At 42.6% G+C, this 11,565-nt stretch overlaps 2 protein-coding genes across 2 annotated transcripts; both read right to left on the reverse strand.

Moving 5' to 3' along the window:
- Nucleotides 1-4,139: 4,139 nt before the first annotated feature.
- Nucleotides 4,140-4,574, reverse strand: LOC130035413 (keratin-associated protein 2-3-like). Its single transcript, XM_056127116.1, has one exon. The coding sequence runs from the start codon at nucleotides 4,572-4,574 to the stop codon at nucleotides 4,140-4,142; it is 435 nt and encodes a 144-aa protein (XP_055983091.1).
- Nucleotides 4,575-10,618: 6,044 nt separating this feature from the next.
- On the reverse strand, nucleotides 10,619-11,053 carry LOC130035414 (keratin-associated protein 2-3-like). Its single transcript, XM_056127117.1, has one exon. The coding sequence runs from the start codon at nucleotides 11,051-11,053 to the stop codon at nucleotides 10,619-10,621; it is 435 nt and encodes a 144-aa protein (XP_055983092.1).
- Between the last annotated feature and the right edge of the window lie 512 nt (nucleotides 11,054-11,565).

Genomic DNA, 11,565 nt, shown 5'->3' on the forward strand with positions numbered 1-11,565 from the left:
CAGGAGGAGAAATAGTGAAGCAAGACATTTTTTTATTGAATAAAACTTACTTTGATGTGAGCAGTGGGACAGTGAGATAATACAGTGAGTCGGGTGCTTCCCTTGTACTCAGCTGCCCCAGGCTTGAATCCTGGCATTCCATATGGTCTTTCTAAGCACTGCCAGGAGTGATCCCTCAGTGCAGAGCTAGGATTAAGCTCTGATCAAAACTCCCAAAAATAAAACTAAGAAAGATGGGAAAAAGAGAGAAAATAAAAATAAGAAATTAAGGAGGGAAAGAGAGGTAGCAAATGCTCAAGAGAGGACACGGATTTCTCCAGTGTGGAAAAAGCAAGCAAAGAGACCTAGAGACAAGCAGACAAGATATGTGTTCAAGGGAGAACATGGTTCAATGAACAAACCCTAAATGGTTTTGGGGAGGAGCTTTTATACAATTATTCCATATGATTTTCCCCTTACTGGAGCGATAGTACAGAGGTAGGGCATTTGCCTTGCCAGCCCTGCCAAGCCAGGTTCGATTCCTCCACCCCTCTTGGAGAGCCCGACAAGCTACCAAGAGTATCTCGCCCATACGGCAAAGCTTGGCAAGCTACCTGTGACGTATTCAATATGCCAAACACAGTAACAAGTCTCAAAATGGAGACATTACTGGGCCCGCTTGAGCAAAAAACAACTGGAGGATAGACAGTTTGTTTTGATTTTTTTCCCCTGGAGTTTTGCATATAAGAGTTAATCCAGGCATTGTCCCAGGAAAGCCTTGCACTGTTGATGGTATCTTCATATTTTTATCCCTGACTCTGTTGAGGGTGTTTTCATCATCTCAAAGATCCTTTTGTAGCTTCTTCTCTGGGTCAGACCTTGAATTTCTGCTCTCTAAAGAGTTCAGGATTTGTATTTCATAATAATGTGGTCTTTATGCCTTTGGGCTACTTCAAGGCTAGAGAATCTCTGCTTAAGTTTTATTATTTCCCTAGAGTACTTATCTGCCTGTAACAACTCCATTGGTAGATTTGGGTAAACTGAAAAATTCTAGGGAGAATTCACCCCACTAGATGATAGCAAGAATATTTCTGATCCACAGGAGGTTGTTAAAATCTAAATATAATCAGTTTGATTCGAGAGAAAAGGTTATTTACAACCCTCATGAATAACTTTGCAACTTCAGAGGACAAAGTAACTGAATTAGTGAGGAATCAAAAGAGAACTAGATTTAGAAGACTTTTTAGGCAACAAATTTCTTTTAACCTAAGCATTACAAATTGATTTTTAGACATAAAACCATTTTGCACTTAATAGAATATAGCACAGTGCAAACAAAATTTATCTCTGCACTAGGAAGCCAACACATTCATGTAAATAACCTTATGGTGATACTGGCTTTATTGCAGGGTGGTCTATAACCAAATCCACCACATCTCTGACCATACTGAGAGGATAAAGGACAAAAACCACATTACTATCCTGAAAGTAATATGTTTATTAGAAAATAGACATGTGATATCAGGTTAGCCTGAGGTCCTGAGAGGCATAGGTATTCCGCAGAAATAGTCATCTGCACGGTGGTGTTCAATACCTACGGAGCTCATGCAAAGAGATGAGGGAGAAGTTTGGCAACGCCACCTTGCTCAGCAGCAGCAGGGCTCTGAGGTCCTGCAGGTGGTGCGGCAAGGGGCCGGCTGGCAGAAGGGCGGGCGGCAACAGGGCGCCTGCACAGAGATGGGCTGGGAGCGCGTGGAGGCCCAGCAGCAGGGCCGGCACACCAGGGCCGTGCACGACGTGGGGCAGCAGGTGATGGGGCGGCGGCAGCCGGCCTGCAGGGAGCACGGGTCACAGCAGACGGGGCGGCGGCATGGCTCGCAGATGGGGCGCGTGCAGTGGGGCACACAGGTGACGGGGCGGCACACGGTGGTCTGGCAGGACACGGGGCGGCAGCAGCGGGGCTGGCAGCAGGAACCAATCATGGTGATGGTGTGGGGCTGGATGGGTGGGTCTGGTGAGACGAGGTGGGTGGTTTTCAGGGGTGAATGTCTTCCTCCCCATTCCCGGGCCCTATATATACCTGCCCAGGTGCTCAAGAGCTACAGAACACATGTTCATTTTTTTGGTTTTGTGGGTTCTGTTTCAAAACATACTTGCAGATTAATAAGTTCTTCAGGCATTTTAAGAAATATGCTCACGTACTCATAAAAGACTTGTTTTCTTTACTTAATGAGAGTCATTATATTTTGCTATGTAAGGTTTATATATGATCTCAAAGGCCAGGATTTCAAAAGTCTCCATTTCTGTAATTTGGGGATGCTTTTGTCCCTGATGTTTGGATAGCACAGAATAGCCTGCCATGCGCATGGCTTCCTTACTGAGAGTGAACTGATGTCTTTAGTAGTCAATGTCCTTTCCAACTGTGAAGGATTCGGAAGGGCAAGGCAAGTGGATATCAATATGTTACCATGATTTTAAAAATTGTGGTTTTTCCAAAAGGGGAAGAATTTTCCAGTTCACTCTTTAATTATTAATACTGGTCTACATCTGTGTCTGGCATATCGAATACTCTCGGTAGCTTGCCGGGCTCTCCGAGAGGGGCGGAGGAATCGAACTCGGGTCGGCCATGTTGGCCGCGTGTAAGGCGAACGCCCTACCCGCTGTGCTATCGCTCCATCACTGCATATATTTCAGGAACTTTGCAAGCCTTCAGAGGAGAATTCTCAGGACACTTTCCCCACTCCCTCCACAGTGCCCACATCAACCCCCTCCCCGCTCAGGCCATCCATTTGGGAGTGGGGTGGAATTATAGAGTTTACGCCTCAGTAGTCCTCTGCCGTCGGTGGCTTTCCACTGTTCTCATTTAAAATGTTGTGATAAAATACATATGACATAAAGATTGCTCTCTTGACCATTTTGGGGGTGCATTTTAGTGGTATTAAATACATTCACATACTTCTGTGACCATTAGGAACATGTTTTCCGAGCAATGTTTTTGTCGTGTCAAAATGAAACTGTACCCATCAAATAAGAACTCCGTAATTTTTTTCTCTCCAGCCTCTGGCAACCACCAGTCGATCCTCTGCTGATATGAATTTGGTTTCTGTTGATGTGGTGGAAGAGTGTGAGGGGGACTCTTAATCATATGCTTCTTAATTTCCGTAATTGTGTCTTTTCAAGCTAAGGTGATTTTCATTGCTCATAATTTTCATGTCAGTCAGTATCTTTAGCTATGTTTTTTCATATTATACTAAAATAGACTATATTAATTTATTGTTGTGACAATCCTAGGTATTATTACATTTCTAATTTACATAGAAGGAATCATCCTACTAGAGGGCTGGAGAGATTGTACTGTGGGTAAAGCGCTGGCTTCGCACAGATTGACCTCGGTTCAGTCCCCAGGATGACATATGGTCCCCCCCACACCCCAGCACTACCAGGAGTAATCCCTGAGCACAGAGTCAGAAGTAAGCCCTGAGCACTGCTGGGTGTGGTCCAAAAAGTGAAAAAACAAAACAGAAAATTCAAGATTAGAGAGACCTGCTTCAGCCTCTCCACATACTCAGTCTTATCACAAACCCTGTGACTTAAGGCCTTCCCAGAAGAGACTCTGGCTTCTTTGAATCATTATTAAATGACAGTTTATGAACTTGAACTATTCGAAAGCTATGAAAAAGGCCTTGGGGAAAAAACCTTCTATCTTCACTTTTTCTGGTGTTGGCTACTATAGCTAAAGCCAAAAATAAGCTTTCAAGGACCAATAAATAAAATAAAAGAGGACACATTTGCTTTTCAGAGGTAAAATTTTATTATTTTACCATACAAATACATAGCATAAATGTAATAGTATTCTGGGGGGATGGGGAAGGAGAGGAAATATCCTGACGAAGAATCCTGAAGTAGAGTCTAAATTGAATTTTCATTAGGAACTTTTATCTTTGTATATTCATTTCTTTTAAGCCAGGAATACCAATGGGATTTTTTCCTAATAATTATCGAATAAGAGCAAGATTAGCATTAGTATGTGGGCATAGTAGTTACTTTGAAGTTAGTCGCTGGAGAGCAGGTAGATTACAGAAGTGGTGTCTGTCCTCCTTTGAAGTGCCAAGGCTGGGAACACAGAGCTCAGAACCATGGGCGTTGCACCCCGGGACGGCTCAGCAGCAGCAGCAGCAGGGCTCTGAGGTCCTGCAGGTGGTGCGGCAGGGGGCCGGCTGGCAGAAGGGCGGGCGGCAGCAGGGCGCCTGCACCGAGATGGGCTGGCAGCACGTGGAGGCCCAGCAGCAGGGCCGGCACACCACGGCCGTGCACGACGTGGGGCAGCAGGTGATGGGGCGGCAGCAGCCGGCCTGCAGGGAGCACGGGTCACAGCAGACGGGGCGGCGGCATGGCTCGCAGATGGGGCGCGTGCAGTGGGGCACGCAGGTGACGGGGCGGCACACGGTGGTCTGGCAGGACACGGGGCGGCAGCAGCAGGGGTCGCGGCAGCAGCAGGGCTGGCAGCAGGGCTGGCAGCAGCCTCCCCCGCAGCTGGGAGCGCAGCAAGAGCCACAGCAGGAGCCACAGCTGGAACCACAGCAGGAGCCGGTCATGGTGATGGTGTGGGGCTGGATGGGTGGGTCTGGTGAGAGGAGGTGGGTGTTTTCAGTGGTGAATGTCTTCTTCCTCACTCTGGACCCTTTATATACCCTGGCCAGGTGCTGATGAGCCCCAGGACACACACACATTTCCTGGAGTTGTGGTTACCCATGGAAAAGGGAAGTACCGGTGGATTCAGTTGTCAAGGCAGCTATCCCAAGGTTGCTTTCCTTTCTTCCTCTCTGGGTGTCTTCATGAAATGATTCATGTCATCAGAAAAATGACTCATTGAATCACTGAGTCTTCCTGCGATGTCCCGAGACAAGCTGATGTTTGAAGACCCCTGCGTTGTCACCATGTCTTTTTTCTCTTTTCCTCATCCATGGCTAAGTGCAACTCTCTTCTCTAGGTAGTTTCTCTATGCACTGTTTCTGATGGATAATATACACTAAAAGGACTAAAAACCCAAGAGGGTTTCTCAAAGGGAAGGTATAAACTACGCTGTTGAGGACACAATGGCCCGTGCACCTAGAATACAAGTCCTTGTTCACAGGGAAATAATCACGAAAGCCACTAGAGTGATTTTGCTTAGCAAACTGGGTTGATATTGCTTTAATCACTGATAGATATGCGCACTTACTAGGTAAACAGAGCTCTACATGTTGGGGGTGGAATGAAAAAGGAAAAAAAATCTAAATAATTTCTAATCACAATTATTAATTATTTATTTTAAGGCAGATATAGCAACAAAAGGAGAAATATTTTTTAATGGGAAAATAAAATCAGACTAAGGGAAGATTTTACATTGTATTCTTGTGACTGTCCCTCTTCCCCAATTGGAATTGGAAATAAATTTAAAAGTGGGGAATTTCTTGCTTCTTTGGTGTGACATAGCACTTGCATTGAGTTTTTCATATACATAGTGGTTTGGAGGGCTTGGGGTTTTGGGGCCAAACCCAGTTGTGCTCAGGGCTTATTTCTTGCTCTGTCCTGTGGGACCACAAGTGGTGCTGTAGATTAAATTGTGTGCGAGGCAAGGAGACTCAGTTGCATGCAAGGCTAATGTCTCGGTGTACTATCTCTCTAGCCTCTTCAAAATATGTTGAAATATTCATGAAGAAATCAGTTTTCTTTGGTAGCAGAAACTTTGGTTCCTTGATAGAGGGTTTAATTGCTTATGAGGTGTGAACATGGGTTTCTAGAAAAGAAAAGAGGAATTAAGTAAGGTGATGCCTGATAGAATTTTGTTGACTTTATGAGACACAGTAAGGAAAATGGCATAGACACAAAACATTTATATTTAGAAGACATTTTAATGGCAACACTATCTAAGAAATATGATAGCTTCAGACCATATTTGCTTCCAGTGCATGTTTTGTTTTATGTGCTCCTTTTTTTTATTTAACTATTTTTTTTTATTAAATAACCACTATGATTTACAAAGTTATTCATGGTGAGTTTCAGGCATACAATACATAGTCCTTTTTGTTTTATTTTATTTTATTTTGTTTTTTTTGGGGATCACACCTGGTGATGCTCAGGGGTAATCCTGGCTAAGAAATTACTCCTGGCAATTCTGGGGAACTATATGGGATGCCAGGGATTGAACCAGAATCATCCACATGCAAAATAAATGCCCTATCCACTGTACTATTTTCTCCAGCCCCTGTGCTTTTTATAAATATATTTTTTTTAGTTCACCATAGCCTGAATCCTGTACTTTGAACTTGTAACCCTTTGTAGTTTGTCAGAGGTTTTTCTTTTTTTTTCTTTTTTTTCTTTTTGGGTCATACCTGGCGATGCACATGGGGATACTCCTGGCTCTGCACTCAGGAATTACTCCTGGAGGTGGTTGGGGGACATTATGGGATGCAGGTTGTCCTTGTGCAAGGCAAATGCCCTACCCACTGTGCTATTGCTCCAGCCCCCTGTTAGAGATTTTAAGAAACCAAAATTGTAAAATAATTTCTCCAGAGTTATACAAATGAAAGAGTAGCTTTATTAATAATTACTGAGGGTCTTAAAAATAAATACTGAAGAGATTTTAGTCTTTTTCAACTGAGTCTCTTCAATATAGTCGACATATGCTATAGTTATCAAAAGTTCTATGCTAACTAGTGAAATAAAATAACCACTTGTTTATTAAGTGACTTAACATGTTATTTGCTTTAGGATATATATGAAATATTAATAATAGGGATATTGAATAAGTTAGTAAACTCACTGTTTTTGTTAGTTACAAAATTATTAATTAAAGGCTTTGCTATTTGAAGTTGCATCAGTAAGAAGAAAACATCCCTCTGTTGTCAGGACAGGATCTTAGTCACCTTAATAGAGAAGAAACTTCAATGTCCAGCTCAGAGATTATATAAATTATATGGATAAGAGATTTTTTAGAGAAAAAATTTCTTCAGAGACATCATTCTCCATTTATTTAAATTTGGTAGATTCTGAAGAAAGTGCACCCAAGTTCTTTACAAGGCCAGTCCAAATATTAAGTCTTTTGCACATAACTTTGTTTTGAGCTGATCAAAACAACATAGTGTGTGAGTTTACCTAGTCACCACTGTTCTTAAAAGAGTCAAAGCATTTTTCTCAAAATGCCTTTCTCTTTCTTTATCAGGATGCCCTGAAGGCCTATCAGTGCATTAATTGTTGGACAAGAGAGATATTCCTGCACATTACATGTGGGGTTTGGGTCATATTACTCAAATTCCAAACATTCTGCAAGAGGATAATCACCAGAATAAGTGTAAATAAATGACAACAACAATGGTGCTAAATTGAGGGGTTTTTTTGTAGTGATATTGGGAAAAGAATGTAGTGATGGTAATGAGGTGCCTATGAGCCATAGTCATCTTAGCTGTTTCATGATTTAGTTCTTTTATGAAATGTCAATTGTGTTTGATTCAGAAATAGTTGGGGAGTTACTGAATGTTTAGAAATTTAAACCATTTTAAAAACAAAATATGCATTCCTATTCACCACAGGGGTCTTTAAAGAATCCTGAAATTGTCCATATTGTTTTCCAAAAGGGTTGAACCAGTCAGCATTCCCACCAGCAGTGAAGGAGAATCCCTTTCTCGCCACATGCACGCATGCATGCCAAACTGGTTGCTTTTGTTCTTTTGGATGTGAGCCAGTCTCTGTGGTGTGAGATAATATCTCATTGTTGTTTTGAGCTGCATCTCCCTGATGATTAGTGATGTAGAGCATTTTCTCATGTGCCTTTTAGCCATTTGGATTTCTTCTTTGAGAAAATTTCTGGTTCAACCTTTTTGGATTGAACAATTCAATCATGGACAATTCAAGTATGGACAATTCTCAAAAAATTAGAAATTGAGCTCCCATTTGACCCAGCAATACCACTCCTGGGAATATATCCCGGAGATGCAAAAAAGTATAGTCAAAATGACATCTGCACTTCTATGTTCACAATAGCCAAAATCTGGAAAAAACCTGAGTGCCTGAAAACAGATGACTGGTTAAAGAAACTTTGGTACAGCTACACAATGAAGTACTATACAGCTGTTAGAAAAGATGAAGTTATGAAATTTACATACAAGTGGTACTACGTGGAAGTATCATTCTAAGTGAAATGAGTCAGAAAGAGAGGGACATACATAGAAATACTGGATTCATCTGTGGAGTATAAAGTAATAAAATAGGAGACTAACACCCAAGAATAGTCGAGATAAGTACTAGGAGGTTCACTCCATAGTTTGAAGGCCAGCCGCACATGATAGGGGAAAGGCAGCTCAGATAGAGAAGGGAGCACTAAGTAAAGGGTGTTGGGAGGATCCTCCCAGGATGGGAGAAGCATGCTCAAAGTAGAATATAGACAGAACATGATTGCCACTCAATGCCTCTTTTGCAAACCACAGCACCCAAAAGGAGAGAGAGAACAAAAGGGAATGCCCTGCCACAGAGGCGGGGTGGAATGGGGGGATGGGGTTGGGTGGGAGAACTACTGGAATCATTGGTGGTGGAGAATGGGCACTGGTGGAGGGATGGGTACTCGATCAATTGTATAATTGAAACCCAAGCACAAAAATTTGTAAGTCTACAACTGTACCTCATGGTGTTTCACTAATAAAAAAATTTAAAAATTAAAATAAATAAATAAAATAAAATTTTAAAAAAAGGAAAGAATCCTGAAATCATGTGAGTTAGAGATGGTGATGTGGAAGACCAAGGAAGAAGGGCCAGAAAGACACTGAACAGTTCATATCCTTCCTCCATCACCCAGCAATTTTATATTTTAGAGAAAACCTACACATTCTTCCAATCCTAGTCTTCCGTTTGCAGACTAGGAAGAATCTATATAACCTTGTATTCTTTATTATATCTATACAAATGTGGAAGACAAAAGAGATGAGTACCGCTCATTGTTTTCATGGCAGGGGAAAAAAAGTAAATAATGACAGAGCTTGTGGCTTTTGTAATATTAGTTTTTGAGTTTTGTAATATTAGGTTTTGATAGTCATCTGTCAAATGCCAGGGACAACTAAACTAGATAATCTTTTGTAGTGACTTACAACTTTGAGTTATGTTAATTTGGGTGGTGCAGGTTGAAAGGAAAAAGTCTATCAAAACCATTTATTATTTCTATGTAGCTCTTGATGTTAACACCTACTCCAATTCTGTAATTAATATTCTTCCGATGGGTTTTAAAATGAACTTTTAAGAACCCTTTTACTCTGAAAGAGTATTTGTCTATTGCTTTTTTTTAACCTTATGTTTTAAACTTATTAGAAAATTTTTGCCAGCAAATGAAGACTGACTGGACACATAAAAGCCTTCTCCTTTCTACTCATAAAGTCTTGATATATTATAAATGATACATCTTTTGAGCTTGCCTGATTTGGTGGTGTTTAAATACACAATGAGGAAAAATAAAAGAGTGGTAGGAGGTAGTTAGTATGCTCCATGCACTCTACATGCACACAGTGTTATAACTTTCCCAGCAGTCTACATTGTATTAATTTTTCTATTTTTCTTTCAAATGAGGAAATCTGAGGGTGAGAGAAGTTAAATTCCACAAACGTTGAATTCTTGCTCAAAGAAAATCTCTAACTTTCAGAACTCATCATAAATATAGTCCCATTCCAGTCAATATTAGCACTGAATTGAGTACTGGGAACCAGAAGTTGCTGTGGTCCCTTCGTTGAAAAGCAAGAACGTGAAACCTTCAATACAATGCCTTACTGGAAGGGAAGAACACATAGAATGCTCAGGACATGGGTTGAAATACCTTCTGTAGGCTCTACCAGAGGGCTTCTGTGCTTATATTTGCATGGTGGAGGGAACAGAAAAGGAGTGATAGAGAAGAATGAACTGAACTTGGATAGATTTTGGCCATTGATGGTCCCTGGAAAGTTTCTGAATAAACAAATGATGAATGCAGGGTATTTCTAGGCTGAAGATTTTGTTTAGGTAGGTCAAACTCTTTTCTCTTGTGCAGATTCTAAAATTCTGTTCAAATGATAATAAGCCCATGGATTATAAAAATTATTAACAAACAGTGGAAGAAGAGGTCGGGGTTAAAGATTGGACTAGATGTGACATAAGGATCGTGACCTTGGTGGTGGTGTTTGGATGCAGTAACTTGGTACATCAAAATAGTATACTTCAACTCTATTGTAACCATAATATCTAAACTATAATAAACTAACTTTAATCCTGCTTAATCTATGCACCTTGGTAAACATGCACTCATGAAGTTAGCAAGGAGACTTGCAAGAAAAAGAGTTTATTGAAAACAAATGAGCAACACATTACAAAGAATGATAGAGAGGGGTTGAGCAGCCCCCAGAGTTCCCAATAAGTGAGTAAAGCTGACTCTGGGAGCTGGCGACAGTGTTATGATCCATAATAATAAAGTGATTTTTATGGGATAACACTTGTTTGTCAGCTTGTATCCAAGTGGCAGGCTGAAAAATGTAAAAATAATCTTGTCAGCTTATGAGACAAGGGTTTTGTTTGTTTCCTTTTCATCTTGAAAGGCACAGTCAGTTTTCAGGTTCCCATGTTGCTCTAGTCCGGGATGATGGTGGGTTCAGCAGCAGCAGCAGCAGGGCTCTGAGGTCCTGCAGGTGGTGCGGCAGGGGGCCGGCTGGCAGAAGGGCGGGCGGCAGCAGGGCGCCTGCACCGAGATGGGCTGGCAGCACGTGGAGGCCCAGCAGCAGGGCCGGCACACCACGGCCGTGCACGACGTGGGGCAGCAGGTGATGGGGCGGCAGCAGCCGGCCTGCAGGGAGCACGGGTCACAGCAGACGGGGCGGCGGCATGGCTCGCAGATGGGGCGCGTGCAGTGGGGCACGCAGGTGACGGGGCGGCACACGGTGGTCTGGCAGGACACGGGGCGGCAGCAGCAGGGGTCGCGGCAGCAGCAGGGCTGGCAGCAGGGCTGGCAGCAGCCTCCCCCGCAGCTGGGAGCGCAGCAAGAGCCGCAGCAGGAGCCACAGCTGGAACCACAGCAGGAGCCGGTCATGGTGATGGTGTGGGGCTGGATGGGTGGGTCTGGTGAGAGGAGGTGGGTGTTTTCAGTGGTGAATGTCTTCTTCCTCACTCTGGACCCTTTATATACCCTGGCCAGGTGCTGATGAGCCCCAGGACACACACACATTTCCTCGTTAATTTCTGGCCAATTAAGCAGGGATCTCCTGCTTAATGGTCGTTCCATGATCCACAAATATCCCTTTCCTCTTGTTTTGTTTATTTCCTCCCTCCCCCCATCCAATCGAGCCCTTGGATTTGGTTAAGGTGAATTTACTGATGAAATAGCCCTAACTCATAAAAGAGAAAGGAATGTGTTTTTCTCATTTAGAATAGTTAATCTAATCAGTCTATCCTGGTGCCCTGAAGCAAATATTTTATTTCTGGACTTCAAAGACTCTCATAATTACCACCCAAGCTGGGATCTGCTGTGTTTAAACCTGTGCATGTGACAGTGACAGGTTCAAGTAGCACTCTGGGGGACCAGCTGTCTTCTGCTTCCCGATG

This window comes from Sorex fumeus, unplaced genomic scaffold (assembly GCF_029834395.1).
Source record: "Sorex fumeus unplaced genomic scaffold, SorFum_2.1 ptg000063l, whole genome shotgun sequence".
Taxonomy (NCBI): Eukaryota; Metazoa; Chordata; class Mammalia; order Eulipotyphla; family Soricidae; genus Sorex; species Sorex fumeus.

Excerpts from the sequence above, each read along its gene's own strand:
- LOC130035413 (XM_056127116.1), bottom strand. The coding sequence starts at position 4,574 with ATGACCGGCTCCTGCTGTGGTTCCAGCTGTGGCTCCTGCTGTGGCTCT.
- LOC130035414 (XM_056127117.1), bottom strand. The coding sequence starts at position 11,053 with ATGACCGGCTCCTGCTGTGGTTCCAGCTGTGGCTCCTGCTGCGGCTCT.